The sequence below is a fragment of the Felis catus genome, chromosome A2, assembly GCF_018350175.1.
Source record: "Felis catus isolate Fca126 chromosome A2, F.catus_Fca126_mat1.0, whole genome shotgun sequence".
Lineage (NCBI taxonomy): Eukaryota > Metazoa > Chordata > Mammalia > Carnivora > Felidae > Felis > Felis catus.
In genome coordinates this window covers 21,096,697-21,109,305 of record NC_058369.1, presented here as the reverse complement: position 1 = coordinate 21,109,305, position 12,609 = coordinate 21,096,697, and the positions used below count along the sequence as shown (strand labels likewise).

Sequence of the window (12,609 nt, the reverse complement as noted above, 5' to 3'; positions counted from 1 at the left end):
AGCATCAGGCGTGGGCACACCAGAGAGCAGAGAGCCCTCCAAGCCCTCTGCCAACCTGCCCTGGGAGGCACAGACTTGGGAGGCAGAGGCCCTCTGCCAGACCCTCAGGGTGCACCCCCAGCACTTGAGCTCCAGCAATGGAAGGAGGGAGCCAAAGCACTGGTACTCTGTCCTGTCCAAATGCTGCCTGTGCCCGGAGTGGAGACACGCAGACCAGCCGAGGGCAGTGGAGGCCCCTCTCTCTCTACCTTCAGGTAGGCCAGACTTCCCCCCGGACAGAGTCTGCCACATACTGACAAATGCGAAAACAGTGCCTTATGGGTAAATCCAGACACTCTCCAGCTATAGATGATCAGATGCAAGACCACACCCACATGGGCTCAGCCCTGCCTAAACTCCAGGGCTCCTGGGCCTTACCTCCACCTGATGAAGAGACTTGAATATTGACAGATCAAAAGGCAGGAGCTGCTCTTGAATGTTGCTAGTCCCAAAAGGTCCTTCTGTGCCAGAAACCTGTGGCCAGAGAGAGGGCTTGAATTAGGGATGCTGCTGCAACTGCTCCCCAGCCACATTCACGAGGCGGTGCTGCAGCAGCTGCCGAACGTGACTCACAGCAGGCACGCACCTCCACTCACCACATGCATGGTCAACAAAGCAAGCTAAAGCCGAGGTTCTGAGCGAGGGGGCACTGGGTCACAACGCCCCCTGGTGCTCACAGCCAGAAGCACAGTGTCAAGAACACCCAAGATGGCCTTCCTTCTCCCAGGGCCCATTCAGCCACCTTCACACATGCTGCCAGCCAATGAGCTGTTATGCCTCACACGGGCTACGTGCCCACAACGGAGTGGCTCTCCATTACCAAGCTGCCACAGCTTTACCTTAAGGTACTTAAGGCGACAGGTGAAGTCCAGGATGTGCCCCAGGTCAGTCTTGGCGTCCCCACTGGCACACGTGGGCTTTCCCTGCTGTAGCTGCTCGGTGACCGCATAGAGCTGTAGGGGCCCGATGGCAAAGACCTCTCCGGCCCCCAGGAGCTGTTCTCCTGCAACAGCCACGCCCCACAGGGTGAGCATCCAGCACCAGCCCCACTGTGCAGCCAGGGCACCTGCCCACCTGGCCAACAGTTAACAAGCACTTGGCAAGCACCCTCAGGACGAAGCTACGGTCCTGAGCTCACGTGGGCACAGGGCAGACCCAGGACACGTGATTACAAAGGAAGGGACATGAGAATGTGCGGCTGGGGAGCCTCCAGGAGGCGAGGCCGAGTCAAAATCTGAGGCACTGAGCTGGGATAAAGCTGATGCGAGGCGGCATTCGGGCAGCAGACTCACACTACAACCTCTACTGTGCAAACACTCTGTGATCAGTTGAGGCCTAAGGTGCTAGCCCAGTGCAGCACCTGTGAGGAGGCAGGGTTCTCAACCAGACAGACTGGCACTTGGTCCTTGCTCTGCTCCTCCCAGCCATGTACCCTGAAGCAGGTTCCCGGGCTTCTCATTCTCAGTGTCCTCATCTGCACATCCCGGAAGGAAGGCAGTGAGATGCCCAACACAGGGCTAAACTACGGGAAACACTCATTACACGTCAGCTACTGTTACTATGCTCTCTGGCAGGGCCACGACCCCGGGTTGGCTTCTGTTTGACGTCTAACCTCTTTCAGGTAAGGACAAACCAGGTGTAAGAGGGCAGCATTGCCACCTACCTTCCAGAACTCCACCTCAGGACTTCGGACTAGATCCTGAGCCTGGGGTTAGCCCCCAACACAGAGACTCAAAAGAGTACTAAGGTAAGGTCCATAGCTTCTCGGACCTGGCTGCCCGCAGGGCAAGTAGACAGGCAGGCTCAGCTGTGGACCAGATCCAGGGATTTGGGCAAAACCCCAGGGAGGTGGGCCCTGGCTGGGACCCTTCAGCCCAGCACAACAGATGTAGGCGGAGTTCTGCGCCACCCTGGGTCCCCAGCTGCCTAACAGGGCTGGGCGAGTTACACAGTATCTCAGGGACTCCCGGCCACATACCTTTTTCAAAGAGCTCTTCAGCCAGTGCTGCGGTGATGCCATTTATCTCCTGCAGAGAAAACAGAACCCACAGTTAGGAAGTCCCCCTGCCCCAGTCACTGGGACGCACACATCCCCTGCTATCTACCCACCTCTGTTGCTGCAACGCCAGCTCTCTAGAAAGTAATGTAACAAAAAGAGATTATGATATATAACAAAAGAGAAAGTAAACTAGAAGTCAAAGTGCCCAGGAAAGGAAAGTGAATATTTCCAGTTCTGTGGATATTTGGAATGTCACCTCCAAGGCAGAATGGAAAGCAGACTATTGTGGTGACTCTCAGCACACAGGCCCTGGCTCACCCACGAGGCCCAGGAGGCCAGCAAAGCCTGGTTATGCAGAGACCCAGCTGGGAAGCCAGCAGCTCCCAAAACTGGCCCCAGAAGATCCTAGGAGACGGTGTGACAGAGAGAAAGTCCTATTTCTTCTACGAGGGACCGTTTCTACTTTCTTTCACATTCCAAGTGAGCACTTGCCCTCTTTCTGTGCTTATCCAGCAAGCCCTGCACCAGTCCACTTGGCCCCAAATTCATACAGAAGAGGCAGGAAAGGACTTCTTTAATGAGGCCTGACAGGCTAAGCCCACAGTCATATAACAGCTGGTATGCTGGGGTCTGAACCCCCTGAGCAGTTACTGCATACTGGCACACTCAGGTTCCCCAATGCCCCATGTGAGGAAGATGGCATTTTGAACTGTTTCACAGATGAGAAAATTGAGGTGGAGAGCTGCCGTATTCTCCAATTTTATAGAAATTGGCCAAAAAGCAGCACAGTCATTTGGCCTTGAAGGCTCTCTCTGTACGTCACCAACTGCCTCAGTGCTTTTGTGTATAATTGTGGGGACAGTAGGGCCCCCCAGCTGCAAATCCTGCAGGTAAGAATTTTAACAAATTGACAGATGGCAGCCTTCTGGTAAACAGGCCCAGATGGAGGCCACACAGTTGCCTTTGTAACTCATGGGAACAGCTCTGCCACCGGGACATGCGACTCACATATTTATGGGACTCAACAGGCACCAGATTGGAGACAGAATGTCCTTTTCTTGTTTTTCTCTGTAGTTTGTCTGTGCCCTTACCTTTCATACATGATGGGCATGTTAAAGTTGTTTACATGCTGTATCTTCTTCCTGTTGTGCATGCCTTTTACCTTTGTTTGTGGCAGTTTTCCTGACACAGAGATTTTTCCATTTTATAAAAGTTGTTTAATCTGTGCTTCTTTTTCTTCGTGACTTCAGGGCTCTTCCCCAACCCCAGGATTATATAAATATTCCTCTAATTTTTCTTTCAGTACCTTATACTGGCTTTTTAAAATGTGTTTATTTCTTTAAGCTGCTTAAAATTCAGTTTACATATTCTACGAGAATAAGCCCCTTTGGCATCACAAATGGACAAAAAGCCCAAGGGAGAAAAACGAGCAAATGTGGCCCCAGCAGACGAAAGGTCAGATGAAAAGGGGCCACCAGGACAACACAGGCTCTGAGCAGGACAGGGCTCCAGCTAGGGAGGAGAGAGGCTCTCCATTCATGGTGAAGTTCAACTTCAGTCTCTTGCAACAACTTAAACTCCATTATAGTTTCCTTGACTGCTGTGAAGAACTGAAGATTAGGAAGAGCTTGGAATGGTCCAAAGGCTCGTTTCTCTGCCAATAGTTTTGAGAGCCACAGCCCGTCTCTAAGTTAAGTCCGCTGCCTGAGCATCACCTGGTGAGTCCTGAAAGAGGCAGGTTCCTGAGCAGCAACTCTCTGACCTGTGCTAGTAGTGACCCTGGGGATCCCAAAGGTCTCCTGCAAGAAAGGGCTCCCTGCCCTCCATCTGACCTAATAATGTTGCATTTCTTTGGGCAGCTGGCTTCAATGCCAACCCTGCCAATAGGACAAGGCTGGCATTTCCAGAAAACACAGAAAGCTGAGAGAGATAGTGAGCGCCAAGGGCTCATGCTAAGCAGAGAGCAGGGGTTTTACTTCGGGGCAATCTAAGCAGCAAACTATGTGACAATTTCTTTCCCACTCTTTGGGGCACAGGAAGTGCATACTGCTGCAACACTTTGTCTCCCAGGCTCATCTTCATCTGGGGAGACTTCATGGGACAGGAAAAAAGGAACATCTTGGCCCCTGAATTGAGAGTTCAAGTCTCCTAACAGAAGCATTTTGCTGGCCTCCTCAGAGTATTCTGGTTAAGCTGTAGCCTTGTGTGCAGAGCAAAGGTGAGCAGAATCAGGCCTTCTCCTGGTGTGGGAGGGTGGGGATGGGGTTCAGTGCCCCCCCCCCCCCCATCTAAGCCACTGCAGATTCTGTTAGGTCACCTGAAGGGAAAGGTGACTCCCACACACCTCACCCAATCTGGGTGGAGGGGACCTAAAGTGCTTTGGGGTGCCACAAATGTCTGAATTGAGATGCTTTTTTTTTTTTTTTTTTTACAGTTCTTTATTTTGAGAGAGAGAGACAGAAAGAGAGTGTGAGTGGGGGAGAGGGAGAGACAGAATCCGAAGCAGACTCTGTGCTGTCAGTGTAAGGTCTGACACAGGGCTTGAACTCACAAAATGGGAGATTATGACCTGAGCCGAGATCAAGAGCCGCGACACTTGACTAAGCCACTCAGGCACCCCAAAATGCAGTTTTAAAAAAAGACATTCTTTATACCTCAAAACATTTTTCAGTAAAATTAGGTATGTTTAAAAACCATTAAAAACCATCCCTAAATGGGTGCTAGACCAGTCAATCAGCCGCCTACCAGGACCACGTGTTGGTGTACGCCCTCAGGCAGCAGTGTGAGCTGCACACAAATGCGTCACAAACTAGTCAGGCTGTAGATCAAAAGCTACGTCTGTGCATGTGGCACCCTGGGACCCAGTGCACCCCACAGCACACGTGCCTGTGCTCAAGACACAACCCCAGACCAGTCCGACGCTTCTGCTTGGGCAGAGCACAGAGTACTTGTTAGCAGGGCACAAACAAGGGACGCCATCACATGTCACTACGTGGTTCACTCACACACATGCTAAGGGTTGGCAGGCCCTATATAGCTCTTATTTCATGACTGTGATGAGGCATTCTAGCAGGAGACGGGTATGTTATGTGCAATTCGGCTTTAAGTAAAAATTCCCCACTGAGACATTCAAGGCTAAATATTTACTGGGGAGAGCTCCAAGACCATAAGGATGCTGCAGAGAAATCTGCTACCACTCACAGCCTCAGTACCTTGCCACTGAGACAAAGAATGGATGCAGATACTAAGGCTGATGTTAAGGTGGTAACAGTCCTATCACAGCTCCTGATTTCAAATTTCATAAAGCACCTTCGTCCTAGACAATTGGCTTTAAAATAAGAAAATGACAGAAATGCCACCTTTGACAAAAACTGGATGCCTTTCCTTACCAGGGCAGCCAGCACTGGATGGCATTTGGTGAGCCCCCATGGGCCCACTGCTCTTCCAGGCTCTTTACCTTCACTGCACGGTCTCCACCAATTCTCAAGCTTGGGGGACATCACCCCCAAGCTTACAAAGGAAGGACTGAGACACAGAGAGGTCAAATGACTGACTTAGAAGAAACAGTCAGGAAGCGGCTTGCCTCCTAAGTCCACTGGTTGACATCCTGCCTCAAAATGGTGTGCTAAAATTCTCTGTGGGATTCCATTTCACTGAATTTGAAAACCTCTGCTTGGGGGGTGTTGGGATGAGGTTTGTCACTGAGAGTTCCAGGAGTACTGAGCCACAGCTATCTGGAGGGGAAACAGCACAGCAACAGGCCCAGTGCCGAGGTGTACCCACCCACTCACTGCAACACAGGCGGCTGGGCTGCCCCAGCCCCTGGATTCTCCGGCTCAGAGCTGGCCACAGACAGATGAACTGCTTTTTTGCCTTGCTATCAAAATCCACACTGCAAAGGAATGAAGTTGGACCCTTACCTCACACGATAAACAAAAACTAACTCTACGTGGATGAAAGACCTAAATATAAGAGTTAAAACCATAAAAGTCTTAGAAGAAGAAAACAAAGCTCTAAAGTTCTGTAATCTTGGATTAGACCATGCTTTCTAAGGACGTCAATAACATAAGTGACCAAAGGAAAAAAAAATGGATGAAATGAACTTCATCAAAATCTAAAACTTTCGAGTTTCAAAGGACAGTACCAAGAAAATGAAAAGACAATTTGCACAATGGGAAAAATATTTACATATCACATTTCTGATAAGGGTCTAATACCCAGAATATATTTAAAAAATTCCTAAAACTCAACCACAAAAACACAAGTAACCTAATTTTTTAAACTGCCAAGGAGGGGCGCCTGGATGGCTCAGTTGGTTTGGGTGTCTGACTTCGGTTCAGGTCATGACTTGAGCCCCGCATGGGGTTCTGTGCTGACAGCTCAGAACCTGCAGTCTGGTTCGTATTGTTCTCCCCCTCTCTCTGCCCCTCCCTTTCTCCCCTCTCGAAAATAAACAAACATTAAAAAAAATTTTTTTAATTAAAAATGAAAAAATAAAATGCCAAGGATATCTGAATACATTTCTCCACTGACAGTGTACAAATGACAAATAAGCATACGAAAAGAGGCAGCCTCATTAGGGAAATGCAAATCAAAACAAGGAGACACCACTTCACACCCACTAGGATGGCTATCAAAAAAAGTGGACAGTACCAAGTTCGACAAGGATGTGGGGGGAAGAGAGCCTGTATATTACTGATAGGAATGTCAAATGGAAAAATTTTGGCAGCTCCCCACAGGACCCAGCAATGCCACTCTTTATATATCCCCAACAGAAAGGAAAATATATGGTCCATATAAAAACTTATATGTGAATGTTCACAGCAGCATTATGCATAATAGCCAAAACGTGGAAACCCAAATGTCCGTCGACTGAAAGGTAATGTCGTACATCTAAACAGCAGAATATTACTCAGCCAAAAAAGGACCAGAGTACAATACAAATGGACCTTGCAAGCATCATGCTAAGCAAAAGAAGCCCATCACAAAGGCCACATTTGTATGATTCCATTTATATGAAATGTCCAGAATAGGCAAATCCATGGGGTACAGAAAGTACATCAGTGACTACTGATGGGTACACAGTTCCTTTTCAGAATGATGAATGTTCTGGAATTAGACAGTGGTGATATCCACACAACTATGTGAATATACTAAAACCAAGGAACTGTATGCCTTACAAGAGTGAATTCTATGGTATGTGAATTCTATTTTAACGAAAAAAAAAAAAAAAAAACACAAAAAAACAAAAAACCAGGCTCAGGACAAGTAGGGTTCCCTGAGCCAGACCTGTCCAACGTCAGCCCCACAAGAAGTGGAACACGTTGGGAACAATTTCAGTGAGGATGCTGATGGGACAAAGGTCGGCAGAAACATTCCCTTTAGAGCATCCAGCCTACAGAAAAGGCTGACAAATCTTTCAGGTCCTGTTTGTTCAAACTCATTTGAAGATCTAGTGGTTCTCAACCAGGTGCAATTTTGTCCCTCAGGGGAATATTTGTCAATGCGTGAGGCCATTTTGGTTGTCACAACCTGGGGCGGCTACTGGCGTCCAGGGGGCAGAGTATAGAGATGCCGCTCAGCAGTGCACAGGACAATCCTCATGACAATCATCCAGCCCCAAAGGTCAACAGTGCCACGGCTGAGAAACCAGGATTTAAGATAATGATGGGTCAATTACTTTTTTAAAATCCTTGCATGTATACAACCCAGGGCGCTTCTTCTTTTTTTTTATTTTTTTTTATTTTTTATTTTTTGAGAGACAGAGAGCAAGCTGGGGAAGGAGCAGAGAGGGGGGAGACACAGAATCCGAAGCATGCTCCAGACTCTGAGCTGTCAGCACAGAGCCCGATGAGGGGCTCGAACTCACAAACTGCGAGAACATGACCTGAGCTGAAGTTGGACACTTAACCGACTGAGCCACCCAGGCACTCCCATGGGCCCTTGTGATAACAGTAATTTCAATATGTCCGATACGTTCCAAACGGTAGAGCATACCTCAAATCAGAACCTCAGATGTGGGCCAGCCCAGGCCTACCTCAGGCAAACCTATCTCAGAAGAGCAGCCCAGGCCTTTCCATGCTCAGAGCTGGGCAAACCTGAGGTAGCCAGGAGATTTGTTCCTCAAAGGCCTAGGTCTTAACTAATGAATTATACTTTCAAAGGGCTGCTTACCAAGTTTTAGCCTTTAATGACTAATCAAAGCTTTTTTAAAGAACAGCATTTCCTAAAATACTAACCGATAGTTTCTCTGAAAAACTCTCATAAGGAATGGAAATTTTTCCTCACATACAGAAAGAAAATGTAAAAAAAAAAATACCTACAACAGGAAACTGCTAGCCACATACACTACTGGTATATGCTGAATAAAATCCAAAGCATTTACATAGATACATGCCATCTGTAAATGTCACCCTTTTTCCTCACAGCCCCTCCAAGCTTAGTGATCCAATACTAGCGTTATCACCAAATTTCCAGGCTCTATCTAGCACTCCAAGAAAGGTTCAACTGTCATACTCTGAAAGCACTTCAAGAAAGTTGTGTTTTAAACATTATTGGAGCCTTTAAGGCCACAACCTACAGGTCCCTTCCTAAAAGACAAGCCTAAAAATGGAATGGGTTCTTTCATATCTTCATCACGTAGAGAGAAAACGATTAAATGTCAATTATCCAAAAACCTATCACCCAGAGATGACTCTTAGTATTGTGGTATATGATCTTTCAGAATTTTCCTGGACAAATATTCCTACATAAACCTATTTTCAAAAAAACAGGACCATTTTATAGCCTTCTCACTTCAGACAGTAATATACTTATTTTCCTTTGTCAATGAATCCACAGCTATACCATCATTTTCTAGCAGAATATCCAATTACATGATCAAAAATCCTGTGATTTTTTAAAAAACCGCCTCCACTGGACTTTTGATAGTCTTCAGTATTTTGCTACTATCCTGGAATGTACCTATACCCTTTTCTTTTCTTTTCCTTTTTTTTTTAAATTTACTTTGAGAGAGAAGGGGGGCAGGCATGAGCGAGCTGGGGAGGGGCAGTGAGAGAAAGAGAGGGAGAGGGAGGGAGAAAGAGAGGGAGAGGGAGGGAGGAAGAGAGGGAGAGGGAGAGGGAGGGAGAGGGAGGGAGAGAGGGAGAGGGAGGGGGAGAGGGAGGGGGAGAGGGAGGGAGGGAGGGAGGGAGGGAGGGAGGGAGGGGGAGGGGGAGGGGGAGGGGGAGAGGGAGGGGGAGAGGGAGGGGGAGAGGGAGGGAGAGAGGGAAGGGGAGAGGGAGGGAGGGAGGGAGGGAGAGAGGGAGGGAGGGAGGGAGGGGGAGAGGGAGGGGGAGAGGGAGGGGGAGAGGGAGGGGGAGAGGGAGGGGGAGAGGGAGGGGGAGAGGGAGGGGGAGAGGGAAGGGGAGAGGGAGGGAGGGAGGGGGAGAGGGAGGGGGAGAGGGAGGGAGGGAGGGGGAGAGGGAGGGGGAGAGGGAGGGGGAGAGGGAGGGAGGGAGGGAGGGAGGGGGAGGGGGAGGGGGAGGGAGGGGGAGAGGGAGGGGGAGAGGGAGGGAGGGGGAGAGAGGGAGGGAGAGAGGGAGGGAGAGGGAGGGGGAGGGGGAGGGGGAGGGAGAGGGGGAGAGAGGGAGGGGGAGAGGGAGGGAGAGAGGGAGGGAGGGGGAGAGAGGGAGGGAGAGAGGGAGGGGGAGAGGGAGGGAGGGGGAGAGAGGGAGGGAGAGAGGGAGGGAGAGAGGGAGGGAGGGGGAGAGAGGGAGGGAGAGAGGGAGGGGGAGAGGGAGGGAGGGGGAGAGAGGGAGGGAGGGGGAGAGAGGGAGGGAGAGAGGGAGGGAGAGAGGGAGGGAGGGGGAGAGAGGGAGGGAGAGAGGGAGGGAGAGAGGGAGGGGGAGAGGGAGGGAGAGGGAGGGAAAGGGAGGGGGAGGGGGAGGGGGAGAGGGAGGGGGAGAGGGAGGGGGAGAGGGAGGGAGAGAGGGAGGGAGAGAGGGAGGGAGAGAGGGAGGGAGAGAGGGAGGGAGGGGGAGAGGGAGGGAGGGAGGGAGAGGGAGGGAGAGAGGGAGGGAGAGAGGGAGGGAGAGAGGGAGGGGGAGGGGGAGAGGGAGGGGGAGAGGGAGGGGGAGAGGGAGGGAGAGAGGGAGGGAGGGGAGGGAGGGGGAGAGGGAGGGAGAGGGAGGGGGGAGAGGGAGGGAGAGGGGAGGGAGAGGGAGGGGGAGAGGGAGGGGGAGAGGGAGGGAGAGGGAGGGAGAGAGGGAGGGAGAGAGGGAGGGAGAGAGGGAGGGAGAGAGGGAGGGAGAGAGGGAGGGAGAGAGGGAGGGAGAGAGGGAGGGAGACGGAGGGAGAGAGGGAGGGAGGGAGGGAGGGAGAGGGAGGGAGAGGGAGGGAGAAGGAGGGAGAGGGAGGGGGAGAGGGAGGGAGAGGGAGGGGGAGAGGGAGGGAGAGGGAGGGAGAAGGAGGGAGAAGGAGGGAGAGGGAGGGAGAGGGAGGGGGAGAGGGAGGGAGGGAGGGAGGGGGAGAGGGAGGGAGGGAGGGAGGGGGAGAGGGAGGGAGAGGGAGGGAGAAGGAGGGAGAGGGAGGGGGAGAGGGAGGGAGAGGGAGGGGGAGAGGGAGGGAGAGGGAGGGGGAGAGGGAGGGAGAGGGAGGGAGAGGGAGGGAGAGGGAGGGAGAGGGAGGGAGGGAGGGGGAGAGGGAGGGAGGGAGGGAGGGAGGGGGAGAGGGAGGGAGAGAGGGAGAGAGAATCCCAAACAGGCTCCACACTGCCACCACAGAGCCCAATGCAGAGTGTGAATCCACAAACAGTGAGATCCTGACCTGAGCCGAAATCTAGAGTCAGATTCTCAACCTACTTAGCCACCGACTGAGCCACCCATACCTATATCCTTTTCACAGTGGCCTGACTTTCCCCCACTAGAGTAAATTCGAAGAAGTGGAATTGTTAGCTGTTTTCAATGTTTGAGTTTCACACAGCTGAACTTCCCTGTGTGAAGTGTGACAGCTCGTCCTGTCACCAGCAGCCCATGAAAGTTGTTCCTCTATCCAAAGGGAGTACAGAGCCGCTCCAGGGCATATACTGCAGTCTATCTATCTACGGACACTCGGCACCCTGGACCCTGAAGATGCCCTCAGCAATATTCTGCTGACACAGCCTGACTCCTTAGTCCTGAGCTGTAAACCAACAACGAAATGATAGTCTGTGCCAGGTGTCAGCTGTTTCTAATCTACCCGCATCCATTTGGACGGAAAACTAGCTTCAACACCCACAGGCTGTTTTTGCTCAACAAAATGCCATGTGGTAAAGGAAAACCTGTCTGTGGCTACAGGCTAATTTAGAGCAAATCTGTCAACAAACATGCTCCTGCCCATATCCCGTCCCCACCCCGGTGATGTTCCTACATCTTTCTAACCTCGGGGTCAAACCCCAGCCCACCTCTCCTGAAAGCTGAGACTGAACACTGATTTATGCCTTGAGCTGTGGTGGCTGCAGGCTTGCAAGGGGACTTACTAGGAGGAACTTACATAGAAATGAAAATGTAAGAAGTGGGCCAGCACGCTGGGGGCCACACCAGGGAAGGTGGCCAGGAGCGTCTGCAGGTAGATCTCCAGATCCTTCTCTCTCTTCTCCACCAAGCTTCTCGAGTTTTTCCCAATTATCTTTTTGGGCGGAAGTAGGTTTTTATCAATTTTCCTTTCTGCAACCAGCTGTAAGAAAACAGAAGCACGGTCAACCACAGACCAAGAGGTTCTGCAATGGTGCAGGACTAAGGCAAGCAGCCTGAGGACAGGAGCCTGTCACAACTTCCACAACCCGTCTTGGCAGCAGTGTCAGAATTAGTGACCAAACTAGTGTATCTGGAACTTTGCCTCATCAGAGTCAACTAGGATTAGAAATACCACTACAATCCCAGACAAGGAGCTCCATCTGGAGACTGTGAAGACATTCAGAAAATACCTCCAGGCCTCTAAAAACCATCATCTTTTCCAAACCAGAATGGAAAAGAATCAGGGCGGTACTCTGTCTTTAAAACACTCATGTTGCAAATGACCCAGAGAAAGGCAGCTCTACCAAAAACAAAGAAAGAAATGGAATCACAGCTGGATATTAAAGTATAGGCTCTGGAATAGCTACAGTCAGGTGAAACAAGTTCAAACCTGTTTCCTCTCCAGGAAACTAAACATTATAGGCACGGAGCCGGTTCTGCCCTAAATTTAATGTGTGGCACAATGGGAATTTGGCCTAAAGGCACCCCCCCCCCAAGCCCTGAGACACAGATCCCCAGTTCTCAAGAGTTACCTTTTCGTGCAGATCATAGAAATCGCTGTAGCGGTGCTTGACTGTCCATTCATGGCTGCCAACAGTGACCTGGATGATGTAAACCTACAAGGGAAAACCAATAGTCCTTGCCCAGCCAGCAACAAGGAAAGCCTAGTTCTCCCTCAGCAATAGCTGCAGGCCACCCAGACGGTCCCAGCACCCAGGCCAAAGCTAGGCTGCCCTTGCCTGTTAGCCTCCACATCTGACCCTAAGCAGCAGGACCCCCTCTCAACCTCCTCCACAGTCCTAGCACTGGCTGGCAGGC

The 12,609-nt window shown here is 50.9% G+C and overlaps 1 protein-coding gene across 5 annotated transcripts in view; it reads right to left on the bottom strand.

Annotated features, from left to right (window-relative positions):
* The window catches only part of NISCH (nischarin), a 35,957-nt gene that overhangs the window by 19,764 nt on the left and 3,584 nt on the right, over positions 1–12,609 (bottom strand). For 4 of the 5 annotated variants that reach the window (XM_023249494.2, XM_045051076.1, XM_003982305.6 and 1 more), the window contains 5 exons: positions 12,324–12,407; positions 11,549–11,731; positions 2,018–2,066; positions 879–1,042; positions 418–513 (listed from right to left, as the gene is read on the bottom strand). In XM_023249494.2, coding sequence (XP_023105262.2) covers positions 418–513; positions 879–1,042; positions 2,018–2,066; positions 11,549–11,731; positions 12,324–12,407 — 576 coding nt within the window. Of the gene's footprint in view, positions 1–417; positions 514–878; positions 1,043–2,017; positions 2,067–11,548; positions 11,732–12,323; positions 12,408–12,609 lie in introns of those variants that run through there. The other variant, XM_045051083.1, reaches the window with a different exon arrangement.